Genomic DNA, 15,107 nt, shown 5'->3' with positions numbered 1-15,107 from the left:
AACAAATAAATGAAAGTATAACTTTCAAAATAACAAAACCACATAAAACATTTAGCGGAACATGGTGATCTGTGCCTGTAGCCTCAGATCATAGGAAGCTGAACCAGGAAAATCTCGAATCCCATCCTGAGACCTTGTCTCGAAACACAAGGGACTAGAGAGATCATTCAGTGACTGCTCCCAGCACCCCCAGGGTGGCTCACAGTCATCTGGAACTCCAGTCCCAGGGAATCCAATGTCCTCTTCACTTCCTAGGGCACTGCACACACGTGGTGCACACACATATATGTAGGCAAAACACCTAGACACAAAATAAATTTAAAAAAACAAATGAACCAGTAACATTTCATCACTTTCCTACTACATGGTAACAAATCTGGGTTTTTGTATGTAGTGGCATTGTGGAGTAGTATGAATCTGTTTTGTTATAATAAATACCTGAGAACAGGGTACTTTCTCAGAGAAGAGGTTATAGGTTGCCATCATGCCCCAATTTTTTAAAAGCTATTTCCTGCCTAAAGATTTATTTTTGTGTGTATGAGTATTTGCCTGCATGTATGACTGTGCACCATAAGCATGCCTGGTGCAGGTGGTTGTGAGCTACTATGTGGGTATTAGAAACAAGCCCTGGTCACTTGCAAGAGCATCCACCATTCCATTTCTTTCTTTCGTTTGTTTGTTTCTTTGTTTGGTTTTTTTGTTTTTTCGAGACAGGGTTTCTCTGTGTAGCTTTGCACCTTTCCTGGAACTCGCTTTGGAGACCAGGCTGGCCTCAAACTCACAGAGATCCACCTGGCTCTGCTTCCCAAGTGTTGGGATTACAGGTGTGCGCCACCACTGCCCGGCCCCCACCCCATTTCTACAGTTACTTACTTGCTTGTGTGGGTGCACACATGTGGGGGTCAGAGGATGACCTTGGGAGCGGATTCTCTTCCTCCACTATTTGGGTTGTAGGGATCAAACTGAGGTCGTCAGGCTTGGCAGCAAGCCCCTTTTCTCCCTGAGCCGTCTTGCCTCCCCAACAACCCTTTTCTAAGAAAACACACTTTCATTGCCTGCTGGGTGTATAGTCATTACATTTATAGTAAGAACCCGGTTAGAAGTCTGTCAGTGCGTTGTTGATGCAGATACAGGTACCGCCTACACACACAAGGTCCGGAGCTCCAACTGTTAGTTCTGCAAGGGGGCTTGAGTGAGAAAAGACATCAGCAGGGATGATTCTCGGTTAACTGCCTGTGGGTTCAGAAAGAACGTGTTAAAAACACTAAGACATGAGCACAGACTTTATGAGGATTCTGCGAGGCATTCTGCAATGTGGTTTTCTTCCTTGCTTCCAGCTTCTGGCTTTATTTTTTGGGTACATTGAAGAACCGAGGTCTGATGTAATCCTTATACATAGAATAGAGAACACCTGGAACAGAAAGACACCTCACATCAGTAGTGTCCATGAGACACAAACACTGACACTTTCCCACATGCTTTTCTGAAACTGGCACACGATTGCAAAACAGAAGGCAGACACCTCCCAGGAAGCTTTGGTTCATGCAGAGGCTGCAGAATCAAACAGCATTTACATTGTGTAAGTCAGTATTGACACAGGTGTGCATGTGCACACATAAAGTAAACTCAAAAATGCAAGCTCTGTACATTTTTTTTATTTAAAAACCACTATTATTATGAACTTAGGCTGTCACAACACCATCCTCATGTTAGCATTTTTATTTTGTTTGTTTTTTGAGACAAGCTTTCTCTATGTAGCTCTAGCTGTCCAGGTACTCACTATATAGACCAGGCTGACTTTAAACTACAGAGATTCTCTGGCCTCTGCCTCCTGAGTGCTAGAGTTAAAGGTGTGGGTCACCATGCCTACCTAAGTTCAGGCTAGCTGAACTTGATGACATATGCCAGCAGTCCTAGCTTTTGGTAGGCAGAGGCAGGAGGATCAGTTCAGGGTGGTCTTTGGCTGCATGGTGGTTGGAGGCCAGCCTAAGGCACATGGAATCCTGTCTAAAAAAAAAAAAAAAAAAAAAAAAGAAGGAAATCTTGGGAAATACCAGGCAAGTTTGCTCAGATACAGGCATCCTAATTCACCAGTCACATAGTATCTGCCTGTGCTCAGCAGACCAAACAAAGAACAGGCAACTGGGTAGAGCCTGCTTGGGATTACAGTGGGGAATCAGCTGTGAGGAGCTGATGCTGGCTGTGGCTTCCACCAGGTCCTCGGGCTGTTGAGGGAGAGAAGCACACAGGTGAATAGGCTCAGAGGGAGAGGGGGTCCTTCTGTGAATCCTTGGCATGTTGGTAAGTCTCCACATCCAAAAGCAAGGGGCATCAGAAGACTCAACTGTGTTCTCCTTGCCATCCTATCTCCCCGTCAAGGCCTCGATCGGGTACCTGGTTATCTAAATCTTTCACTTCCCCCAAGACTGGCCACTGTTGCCTTCCTAGGGTGCACAGCGGATGCAGGCTCTGTGAATTCTTCCTGTAGATCCATGTGATAGTAAACTGAGGCAGCAGCTGCAAAAATCTTAGAGTGAAATAAAAATAACCAGAATTGATGCATAGAATTCAAGCCAAAATGTTTGCTTTTTAGCTGAGATCACTGCAACTGAAATGGCATCCTCAGAGCTGGAGATGTGGCTAAGAATGTTTGCCTAGTGTGCACAGTGCCCTGGGTTTGATGCCCCCACCACATAAACCGGGCACAGCGGCACACACTTGTAATCCCAGCATTCAGACGGCAGAGGCAGGAATGTCCGAAGTTTAGTCATCCTTGGCTACACGGGGTTTGAGGCCAGCACTGGATGGTGAGTTCTGTGCTCTCTTGTTTTGTCTTGCTAGGGATGATCCTTGCTCTCCCCAGTCATCTAAATGTTGGTATTCCCTGAAGTCACGGTCTCTTATCGTACCAGCTCACTGACACCTGTTGCTTCACTGGTGAGCCGGCTACTTCTCTAAGTGAGATCCAAGTGTGGCGTCCTTATCTCTGCACAACACGGCAACTCCATACACTAACAGCAGCCCCCACACTTTCTATTAGATTTAATTTTTGTTTGTGTGTGTGTGAGCGTGAGCGTGCTTGTGCCACAGCGTGCGTGTGGAGGTCAGAAGCGCCTCCATGTCTGTTGTTACCCTGTGTCGGGCTGGCCGGCTGGCCAACCAGCTGCCTGAGGTTCTCTCCAGCCTGTCTCACCATAGGCTCCGCGGTTACAGATGTGCACGTCGTACGCACCCAGCTTCATGTGAGTTCTGGGAGTCTGAACTCGGTTCTCACGCTTGTGTAGCAAGCACGTTACTAGCCAGCCACCCCCATGTCTCGCCAAGCTTTTAAATTGTGTGTAAAGAAATACATTGAATATGCCCTCAACCTGTGGTTTTTTGTTTTTTTTGTTTTTTTTTTTTTTGAGACAAGGTTTTGATATGCAACCCAGACTCAGACTGACCTCAAACTGGTAGCCTCCTGCCTCAGAGTTTCCAGTGCTGGTATTACAGACATGTGCATTTATTTGTAAACTATAAATTTAATATAAGCAGTTCACACATTAGCAAAGCATTGTTAGTTTTTGTTTAACCTGGCTTCCTTTTGAGACAGGATCTGGCTCTCTTACCCAGTGTGGCCTCTGATTCCTGGACTCAGGTGGAAGGACAGGTGGGACCTCCCACATCTGGCTGTTTTATTTCCAAGACACAGTATTTTCTCCCCACACCCCTAAAGACCTCCTTATACATAGGATGTGAGTTCTGTAATTCAAAGGGTTTGTTGGGGGTCTCACATAGCCCAGGCCGACCTTGAACATTGGATAAGCCTGCCTATACCTACTTTGTGCTAGGATTACAGGCATGTGCCACTATGTATGGCTTTTATGCCATGTGTGGTCTGAAGCCCACAACATTCTCGCCTAGCACCTACCAACGGGGCTGTACCTAGTCATGGAGACATTTTGAATAGGGATTTCAGTTAGTATATTGTGAGACCAACGGTTTAACTCTAAAGTGATTGCTCTGTGACTCTGGACAAAAACAAACAAACAAACTCCACATTTCCTAAGCCTCAGGTTCCCAGTCTGTACAATGAGGTAACAGTGCCTGTCTTAGAGAGTAGATTTGATGGGTCGTTGTATAATAAACACTGCCTGGTCCTTGTCCCAGGAATGGTACTAGCTTCTAAAAAGCTTCTGACTGCCGGGAAAATAACAGTGTGTGTTATTGATAAGCCTCTTGGGTCACACCAGAGGCTTATGCGGATGAGAACACAGCTGGCATGGGGGGTCAGAGCAGCTCCGTGGGGGCCGTGCCCTTAACTCAGGGAACCTGACACTTGAGCTCCAGGCTTGGGTGAGGACTGAATTGTATCTGGTGGACTCTGAAGAGGTGTGTTTCAGATTAAAGCATTAACAACAGAAGGACAGGTAAGGGAAATGTGGGCTAGTTACACAAGAGAGAGGTCTTTTCCAGCCAAAAGAATGAAGTCCTGTTGTTTGCAGGAAATAAATGCAGCTGGAGATGATCAGACTGAGCAGGTTGTGGCAGCCGCTCATTTCTGGTTCTTAGATTCTATATAAACCGCGTGTGTGTGTGTGTGTGTGTGTGTGTGTGTGTGTGTGTGTGTGTGTGTGTGTGTATATGCGCGCGCGCTTGTGTGCACACACACACACACAGAGGAAAGCAGAAGGAGATCTTCCAGGGGAACCACGAGGACCAAGGGGAGCTAAGAGGGCAGAGAAGAACGTGCTCCACATACAGTATGCACCTGTATGAAAGCTTGAAGATGCACGGAGGTAATGATGCATAAGTAGGGGGCTGGCGGTGGGGTAAGCGCTCACTGTCACTGTTCTGTCTGCTCAAGACTCGCTGTCTCCTCAGCCTTGACCTTTGTTCTTCATTCTCTGTATGAGGGAGGGACAGATCATTTCTTGTACAAGCCAGGAACTTGGGAATCATTTGTTTATTGTGTGTGTGGAGATCAGAGAACACTGGATTCTCTCTTTGCACCGCATGCATCTCAAAAATGGAACTCAAGTTGTCTTTACCTGCTAGCCGTCTGGCCTGCTTGGGAATCACCATTGATTCCTCTTATTTTTCCCCAGCCACTCACTTGGTAACTACACGTTACAGCTTCAGTTTTACAGAAGCCTGGTTTCCTGCTCCAGGATGCTCTGTCTTCTACCAAATAAACTATATGGGGATGTGTTGGGAAACATCCCTGGAGTCCCCAAAGCCTTTGATGAAGGCATTCATTCCCACAGTCCCTCTAGAGAGGTAGTGACTTGGTTTACCGTTTTGGTAAAGGCAGGCAGTTAGGATGGCATCCACATGGTCCTTTACCACAGTGGTTCTTGCAGGCTGGGGGACCAATGTGGGGGTTCTGACAGGAGCTGCCAAGACAGCTCCACGGGTGAGGGCATCTGCCTCACGAACCCGATGACCTCAGAAAGCATGAAAGGTGGACCGAGAACCACGTCACAGAGTTGACCTTCACATGTGTGCCCTGGGTCACGCATGCCGTACATGCATACATGTACATACATATACACATCACACACAGCAATGCTAAACTGTAATGGAATCCTGAAGGTTGCTGAGCATACGTATATTCCAATGACACATTCCAGAATTAGAGAATAACAGTTGGGGCAGGAAACAGCAGGCTGTGTTAAGACAGACCCTCTGTAAAACATACTGCTCTCTGCCAATCCTTATGAGTGGCACTTACCGGTAATTCTGCCAGAGCCAGAGTCTGTCCCCTTACACCCAGTATTTCACCCGCCCCAAGTGACGCCATTATCTTCTCTTTGTACACAGGTACATAGATGTGCATGTGCACACATGTGTTCTGTGTATTTGTACACATATGTACATATGTGTGTGTTACATATGTGTGTTGGGGGAACATGTGCAGTATCTTCCCCTAAGGCCAGAGCTCCTTGCTGTGAGCTTGAAGTTCAAGCCTTTCCTGCTTCTGTGACGTCCCGCTTTCAGTTCTAGGGCCACTGTGACCAGGGTCTCCACCATGGCCAGGGTCCCCACCATAACCAGGACCCACATGTAACCAGGGCCCCCACATCTCTGTGGCTCAGCCGGTGCTGGTCGCTGTTTGGACTGCTGCTAATCACGACATCAAGCAAGCACCCCTGCCTTTGCCAATCAGATGCTCCCAGTGGCAGATCGCTCGGTCCCTACTGAACCCAGGGAGGCCAGCAGCAGCTCACGGCAGCATTCTCAGAATAAAAGTGCTATCAGAACTTGTGAAAGGCGCCAGGGCTGCTTGTACACAGGCATCTCCTCCCCTGGCAAAGTGGGCGGATGTTCTCAGGGAGCCAGGCCAGTCTCTGGTAGTCTGTCTCCCTCACACTGGCTGCCTGCCTCTGTGGCAGTTTCTCAGCCTCAGTGCTGGTGCTGGTTGAGGCTAGATTGTGTTTGCTCTAGGGTGCCCTGTACACCACAGGCTATTGGCAGCACCCTGCAAGGCCAGTAGAATTTTCTTCTGCCTTCCACTCCCAACAGGACAAACGAAAATGTCCCCATACGTTACCAGATCAGATTTTCCTGAGGGAACAAACTGCCTGTCACTTCCTAAAAGCCCATGCGGGCAGCCAAGCCTCTGGAGACTCTTTCTATCTAAACCGTGACATCTGGTAACAAGAGGACCAAACAGTGAGCACGCGGAGGACTTAGTATTTGTCACGCCACCATGGAGCGGCTGGATGCAGACGCAAGTGTAAGGACACACAAGGTGGACAGAAGGGCTGTGGAACCAGAGTCCTCTCAGTGGAAGCTTCTCAGAGACCAAGTGCCCACTGAACTGTGAAAAGAACTGTGTTGGCAACCCTAGAGACACGAGGACTGGCACCTAAGAGATCGTTCTGAAGAGGCGGAACAGCTGACCTGGGGGGGGTGGCAACGAGGGGGGCTTTCGTGTCTCGATGACCATGATGGTGGGTAAGATTCATTCGAAGTCCTCACCTGAGCCTGGCCAGAACGGCTCTGGAACTAAGCTGTGTCTGTTGAAGCGGAGTTTGCAAGCGATGACAGCTAGTGCCCGCCCGTGTGGCTTGGGTGGATGGTCTGCTAACAACGGAGGCGGGTCTGGAGGTGGGGAACTGTGATAATGTGGGCAATCACAACTATCAAATCTTCGGGTTTGGGACCCACAAAGAGAGGAACTGAAGCAGGAACTGTGGTGTGGAGGCCTCAGTGACCAGCGCCTCTCACCAGGAGAGGCAGCTGCAGCTGGGGTGGAGGGGCTCATTATTTCAGCAAGCAAAGCCCAGCTGGAGAGGAGAGCCAGAAAGAGGCAGGGAGCTTGTCTGCATGGCTTCGTGAACTGGAACCTTTGCTGCCGCAAAGGCACGCACTAGATTAGCTACTCGTGGGCAGGATGCTCACGGTCAGGACTGTGATGCAGAGTAATGTCTTTAATGTGCCCCTCTAAGCCGTCCTGTGTGGGGTTAGTGGACTCTGATGCCATCTTGGTACACTTCTCCAGTGTGAGAAGTTTAGGGGCCTCTTGGGGTTCTGCCAGGTTTCATTGGAGATTTAGTTACAATTGCTTGGGTGAAATAGCCTTGCCTGCAGAGACTTTGGTGTAGTTCCTATTGTGTTATAAAGTTCACCACTGAACTGGTCACTTAAGCATAGTCTGCTGAGCCAGGCATGGAACACACACATAATACCCATATCAGGAGGCTTGAAGCAGGAAGATTTTAAGCTCCACACAGCCTGGGCTACTTCCTAAGTTCTAGCCTGGGCTAAAAGCAAAAGGTTTTGGTACCACTTATGTATTATGTAAGCTCCTCAGGTCCATAGGAAATATATAATGTCCATAGAAAAAAAGGACCAGTATATAAGGTCCATAGGAAAACAGCCAACCAGAACCACTGTAGGAATCTAGTCTGTCATGTGTATTCCAGCTCATGTTGGTAAGTTCTGAGTTGTCCTTGCATATCCAATCATGAGGATTGTTATTTTGAGTCTGGTCAGCCTCAACTACCTAGAGATACTCTGTCTCAAGTAAACAAACCTCAGACATGTAGGCCAGGCATGGTGGTACACAGCTGAGATCCCAGCACTCGTGAGGAAGCATCAGGACCCTGAAGGCCAGCTGGGCTACACAGTGAGCTCACCACCCCCCCAAATGGGCAGTGTGAGGAGGTTTGATGTCAACTTGACGCAAGCCAGTCACCAGACAGGAGGGATCTCAATTAGAAAAATGCCTCTGAAAGATCAGGCTGTAGGCAAGCCCCTAGGTCATTTTCTTAGTGATTGGGGAGGCCCAGTCATGGTGGGTGGGGCCATCCCTGGGCTGGTGGCCTCGGGTTCTATAAGAAAGCAGGCTGAGCAGGCCATGGGAAATAATCCAGTAAGCAGCACCTTCCATGGCCTCTACATCAGTTCCTGCCTCCAGGTTCCTGCCCTGTGTGAGTTCCTGTCCTGACTTCCTTCAGTGATGAACTAAGATATAGAAGTGTAAGTCAAACAAACCCTTTCCTCCCCAGCTTGCCCTTTGGTCACGATGTTGCAGCGCAGCCATAGGAACCCTAAGACATGGTCCTAACTTTTCCACATTGGGCAAAGCTTCATACTTCTTGGGATGGAAGTAAAAAGGCTGTTTAGATCTTTGGCCTCTAAAAAGCCTCCTCCCAAGTAAAGTGCAAGTGACTATATCTGCTGGCCAGATAGGCTGGGGAATGCGACCAGAGCTGTGACCGGAACTGTGACGTGTGGCGGCAGAGCCAGCGTCTGCCTCTGGAGCAGCACTTCTCAACCTGTAGGTCACAACTCTGGGGGGGGGGGGTGTCACATATCAGATATCAGTTATATTATGATTCATAACAGTCACAAAATGACAGATATGAAGTAGCAGTAAAAATAATGTTATGGCTGGGGGTCACCACAGCATGAGGAGCTGTATTAGAGGGTCGCAGATTCAGGAAGGTTGAAAATCACAGCCATACACTGTTACACAGAGAATCCCTGTCCCCAAAAAACTCAAAAAGAAGGGGAAAAAGATGCCCACCCCCTCTTTAAGTCTGAAATTTTCGTTGGGTTCTACAGGTGAAAATCTAAGAATTAAGATGCCTCATCCCTACTAGTTTGCTTTCTTAATGATTTGTTTTTATTTTACGTGTATGAGTGAATACCTGAATGTATGGTAGGTAGTGCACACTGTGTATGCTGATACCTGAAGAAGCTAGAGAAGGTGTCCAGAACTCTCAGAGTTAGGAATGGTTATGAGCTCTGATATGGGTGCTGGGAACTGAACCGAGTCCTCTGCAAGAACAGCCAAGGCTCTTATCTGTTTCATTCTTCTAGTTCCAAGATGAATCTTTTTATCTCCACCCTCATGGTGTCTGCATCCAATATTTATCTTCTACCAAGGATGAACAGAATAAGGACAAACACACACACACACACACACACACACACACACACACACACACACACACTGCACGCACGCACTGCACGCACGCCTGTGGAGAGCAGCCAGCCCGAAGCAACCTCACCTAGGGTCACAGCTCCCACAGCACATCCTTGAGCGGCAACCCGCACGTGGATGAGACGAAGGGACATCTTCTCGTCTCTTCTGGACTTTAACTTGTAGAGACCGTAGGACAGCACAGCCACAAAGCCGGCCACCCCTGTGGATTTAAAACATGAGCTGGATAAACAGGAGGCAAGAATTCTAAGGTTTCTACCCCCAGTCCCTGCCTCCAGTCCCTGCCCCCAGTCCCTGCCTCCAGTCCCTGCCTCTAGTTCCTGTCTCCAGCTCCTGTCCCCAGTCCCTGTCTCCAGTCCCTGACTCCAGTCTCTGCCTCCAGTCCCTGTCTCCAGTCCCTGTCTCCAGTCCCTGCCTCCAGTCCCTGCCCCCAGTCCCTGCCTCGACTTTTCTTCATAGCAGACTGTAAGGTGAAATAAACCAAATAAATCCTTTCTTCCCTGTGTTGATTTTGGTCATGGTGTCTTATTTGTATACGTTTATGCACCACATGTGTTCAGTGCCCACAGAAGCCAGAAAATGGCATTGGATACCTAGGGCCGTGGTTGCAGCCAGTGCTCTTAACCGCTGAGCCTCTCTCCAGCCTCTAGACATGGTGTTTCATCATAGCAATAGAAACTTCACTGAACAATAAACATACTGGAAAATATATTTTTAAAAATTTACTTAGAAAGTGTGTGTGTGTGTGTGTGTGTGTGTGTGTGTGTGAGAGAGAGAGAGAGAGAGAGAGAGAGAGAGAGAGAGAGAGATATTGAGATTGAATTTGAGTATTTGGGAATCAGTTTTCATATTTCCTCTTGCTAATGTACTGCAAATCCCAGGCTAGCTAGGCTCTTCTCCACCTCCCATTTCACAATAGGCACTTTCTTCCTCTACTTTATGTTTTTTTAAGCTCAAGAGAAATTTTATTAGAGTTTAAAATAAATCTAAGGCTGTAAATTTCTGCTAGCCTCCAGGGTCACCAGGCATGCCCGTGCTATAGAAACACACATACCTGTGGAAACACCCATACATATAAAAAAATTAAAAAATAAATCTCAAAAAAAAAAGGTTTAAGTAAAAAATCTTCTTAAAAACATATGCTGTTCTATTTTGGGGTTCTCTGGTTATCCCGCTGATTTATGTATCTCTCTATCAGCAGCCACAGTGTCTGGGTTACCTGAGCGAGGAGGCGAAGTGCCTCCTTCCACTTTATCTTAAACAAACAAAATCCTCAGAACAGAACATGGTGCACACACTTGTAGTCCCAGCCCCCGGGAGGTTGAGTAGACAGATCAAGGAGTTAGAGACCAGCCTGAGCAAGACAGGGAGATCACCTCAAAAAAATCAAAGACAAAAGGCCCAAAGTCTCCGTGGTAGAGAATTCCCTATCGTGAGCAAGGCCTCCAGACTGCTCTCAAGCACTGAGAAAGAAACACTGTTTAGCTGTTGGAGAATTCATGACTTCCATATACTATGTCTTAGGATAAGCATGTCTTGTATGTGCATGTGTGCGTGTGTATAGGTATACAAGCAACTGTGTACACAACATACAGTGGGCCAGAGGACACTCTAAGGGTGCCATTCCTCACAGCACGTTCACCCTGGCCTAGAACTCACTGGCCAGTGAGTCCTAGAGATCTGCCTGGCTCTTCCGCCCAGTGCTGGGATTACAAGTGTGTATCTCCATGTCCCTGGCCTTTTTATATGGGTTCTAGAGGTCAAATTCAGGTCCACATGCTTCAGGGCAAGCACTGTGGCCACAAAAACCTTGTTGGCATTGTAAAAGGAATTATATTAAACCTATGAATCTGTTTGGGGAGACCTGACCTCTTTACTACATTACTATATATATTATTAATTACTAATCAATGAACATAGTACTATGTTAACATATTAATAGTACTATTCTTACTATATTAAGCTATATATTTATTATATACATTACTAATTACATATATTACTAATTACTGATTATGTATATATATTACTAATTACTAATCCATAGATATTATAGGTGGTCTATTTATTCAGGTCTTTTGTGATTTATTTCATCATAATTTTTGCAATTGTCAACATATGTGTGTTGTTTATATCTAAGTATTTATTTTATTTATAATGCCTGTAAATAGACATCCCCCATAAACTGCAGGTCTGTGTGTTTGCTCATAGTGTACAGCATGTAGCGAATTCTTTTTTTTTTTTTTTTTTTGGTTTTTTGAGGCAGGGTTTCTCTGTGTAGCTTTGCGCCTTTCGTGGAACTTGCTTTGGAGACCAGGCTGGCCTCGAACTCACAGAGATCCGCCTGCCTCTGCCTCCCAAGTGCTGGGGTTAAAGGTGTGGGCTGCCACTGCCCAGCCACGAATTCTTATGGGACAAGAAGTTCTGGTGATCTGTGTTGGCCCAGGAGATTCTAGGGATAGGTGATAACTGTATCCTTCATGGTCTATTTGGTAAAGTGAAGACAGAGCCAGGGTAAATGATCACAGTGCTGTGTGCTTTAAAGGCCTGTTAGTAAGTCGGCTGAGTGAAATGACTCATGTACAAGATGTTAAACAGCAAAAGGCAAGCCAATAAGATAAGGATGACAGGAGCTTGCGAGATGGCTTGCGGGTCACAGCACGTGCTGTTTGAGCCTGATAACCTGAGCTCAATCTCTGCATCCCACTCAAAGGAGGAAGAAAGCTGAATTGTCTTCTGACATCATACATGCCCCTCAAAATCATCTCTCTCTCTCTTTCTCTCTCTCTCTCTCTCTCTCTCTCTCTCTCTCTCTCTCTCACACACACACACACACACACACACACACACACACAAACATATACATATGCATATTCACATGCACAGGCACACACACAAATAAGATTTTTTAACTCCCTGGATGGTGGTGGCACACCACCATCTGCCTTTAATTCCGGGCAGAGGGAGTCAGATTGCTGAGTTTGAGGCCAGCCTGGTCTATAGAGGGAGTTCTAGGACAGCCAGGGCTATACAGAGAAACCCTGTCTCGAAAAAAAAAAAAAAAAAAGAAAGATTTTTTTTTAACTTTAAATATATAAATATAATTATTTGAATTTAAAAAATATATAATGATCTTAAACTGTTCATGCTTTCTCATCTAGAAATTTTACTTTTGGAATATATTCCAAGAAAATAAGCAAAAGTACAGACTATGACTAAAAATGTTCATGACTGTACCATGCCTGAGATAATACTAAAAACCCTAAATAGCCTGAACAGAAGGAAAACTGTATACCTACAAACTGCTGTAAGAAGAGATCTCTGTGAGTTGGAGTCCAGCCTGGTCTATATAGGGGGTCCCAGGTCAGTCAAGGCTACCTAGAGAAATCCTGTCTCAAAAACAAACAAGAAGAATCATGGATTGATTTTCATTTATCTCACATTGCTCTGGATTGAATCCCAGGACCTAGGCATTCAAGGCAAGCACCCTAGTTCTGGGTCCCATTCCAATAAGTCATATCTGTAATGATGGAAGTGACTTCAGATAATCAATAGAGGTACTTTGTAAATTACCTGTATGACACAGTCCATCCTGTGGCAGAATATCCTGTAAGTATTATTAGAATACAAAAGCTAAGTGAACCCTCAACATACATGCAAACTTATCCTTATTTGTTTTCTAGCAAAAACCTGAGTCTCTCCCCTGGCTCAAGCCCAGGTCTGTCCTCACTAAAAGGTTCTGGCCTTTGGGAGATGAGAGTCCACGCCTTTGCTGTTTCTCAGTGTCTCTGGTCTGCAGGTAATTGAGTTTAGCTAGGGACCCTTTCATCTTCTGCATTAGTCACGCTGTTTCTCCGGAACACTAATTTAATGTACAACAGGCACAGTGGTTAATCTGTTCTTTACTGGGTCTGTTCAAATGGCATCGAGGGGTTTGTTTTTCCTTCTGTTGTTTTCCTCTTTGGAGGTAGGGTCTTACGTGGCTCACGCTGTCCTTGAGCTTAGTCTGTAGTGATGATGACCTTGAACTTCAAACCTTCCTGCGTTCTCCTCCCTAAGGAGACCTGAACCTAGCACTGTGCAGAAGCTAGGCCAGCTCTACCGACTGAGCTACATCCCAGCCCCCTGATGATAATAAAAGGAAAATCTGTAACAGCAGACACTAAGACTTACAAGTGATGCCCAGAACAGACAGACAGACAGGCTGTCCTGTTCCAGACTGTTCCAGCTGCCCCTCAGGAGGCTAAACTGCTGCTCCAGTCCTCAGTAGGAAACGTGTGAGTCTGTTCAGTGAAATCTATTGGAGTCAGTGTAAACTAATAATTTTATATAGATCTCTAGGGGCTGGCAAGATGGCCCAGCAGACAAAGGTGCTTGCCGCAAAGGCTGATGACCTAGGTTTGATCCCTGGAACCCACATAGTGGAAGAAGAGGACCGATTCCCAGAAGTCGTCTGACTTCCACATGTATGCTGTGGTATGTAATACCCACTACCACCAAAATAAATAAATGTAAAAACATTTATCATGTAGTCCTTTGATGAAGTCTGTAAAACTGAATAAAGGGTAGCGGAAATCCACGGGTGTCTGAACTACAAAGAATCTCTCAAGCTCAACCTGTGCTGCTCCGAGGGCAGGCTTCGGAGAGCCAGAGAATGAATGCATGGACGGGGAGTGTCACCCTCAGAGATTCTGAGTTCTTTTTCATCATGGTTTTCCTGCAACCATCCAGGCATGTACTTACCCACAGGGATGAAGGGGGCGTCTCTTGATTTCCTGAGGAGACGGGACAGCTGGCCTTCATCCTCAGCTGCTGACCACTCATCTGAAGACATGCTTCTCTCTACGGACAACAGGGGATCTGTGTGGTTGCCGCCTTCATTTGGAGAACCTGTTTTCTCCCGATAACCTGCTAGGAGCCTGTCTGCGTAACTGAAGTGGGCGGCTGTCCACTCTCCTCTGCAGAATCCCAAATGTCAGGGGGAGTGTTAAACATATGTGGAGAGAGAAACTGGCAGTCAGAGTCCCTGAGTACAACACCTCAATCCCTATCCTGTCCCCTTTCCCAGGACGACATCCGCAGTCACCTGGGAGCTCAGGACTTCTCCCCAGAACCACAGGCTCTCTCTCACAGTGATGGCATCAACACAGGCAAAAATAGTCTTCTGGTGTCCATGGGATGGGAGACTACCACTCTGCAGGGTATGTCGAGCCTCATACAATTGTTCCGATAGCTACTGGGCACCCCTGGCACCAGGCCAGGCCACGAGAAGTGGTTGACTTCATCTGCCAGGGTTTAATGAAGACTCACAAAGACAACTCACAACAGACCGAGTGGTGCTCCAGTCTGGTGTCTGGAGGCCCACCTATACATGTGCAAACGCACATAGTGCATGGTAGTCAAACACAGTGGCTCCATCTGATGGAGGAGATGCCAACAGAAAAATTAAGCCCAGTAAGAGGCACCATACCTTGTGTGTGCTGGAACACAGTGCCACCGCTTGCTGACTGTCTCCTGCTGGCCTGTGAGCAGCACAGGTGTAGGCTGTCACAGAGCTCTGTGATTGCCAGCTAACTGATGATCACAGGAAAGCTGGGAGACAGCCCTGAGGGAGTGGCCAGCTGGTATTGGCTGAGGTCTCCCAGCCTCCTGCTGAAGACCACAGCAGCGC

General features: G+C 46.9%; 1 protein-coding gene across 1 annotated transcript; it reads right to left on the bottom strand.

The window, feature by feature from the left end:
* Positions 1-1,323: 1,323 nt before the first annotated feature.
* Higd1c (HIG1 hypoxia inducible domain family member 1C) lies at positions 1,324-14,945 on the bottom strand. The gene is made up of 4 exons (XM_036209108.1): positions 14,907-14,945; positions 14,180-14,278; positions 9,504-9,638; positions 1,324-1,411 (listed from the first exon to the last, which is right to left on the bottom strand). The coding sequence occupies exons 2-4, from the start codon at positions 14,268-14,270 to the stop codon at positions 1,347-1,349; spliced, it is 291 nt and encodes a 96-aa protein (XP_036065001.1). The 5' UTR covers positions 14,271-14,278; positions 14,907-14,945; the 3' UTR covers positions 1,324-1,346.
* Positions 14,946-15,107: the final 162 nt, after the last annotated feature.

Source organism: Onychomys torridus, chromosome 16 (assembly GCF_903995425.1).
Source record: "Onychomys torridus chromosome 16, mOncTor1.1, whole genome shotgun sequence".
NCBI classification, from domain to species: Eukaryota; Metazoa; Chordata; class Mammalia; order Rodentia; family Cricetidae; genus Onychomys; species Onychomys torridus.
Note: the sequence above shows the minus strand (reverse complement) of the source record. Positions and strands in the feature narration are given on the sequence as shown.

Excerpts from the sequence above, each read along its gene's own strand:
- Higd1c (XM_036209108.1), bottom strand. The coding sequence starts at position 14,270 with ATGTCTTCAGATGAGTGGTCAGCAGCTGAGGATGAAGGCCAGCTGTCC. Across the intron at positions 9,639-14,179 it reads CGCCCCCTTCATCCCTGTGG|GGGTGGCCGGCTTTGTGGCT; the intron begins GTAAGTACATGC and ends TTAAATCCACAG. Across the intron at positions 1,412-9,503 it reads TGTGGGAGCTGTGACCCTAG|GTGTTCTCTATTCTATGTAT; the intron begins GTGAGGTTGCTT and ends TTTCTGTTCCAG.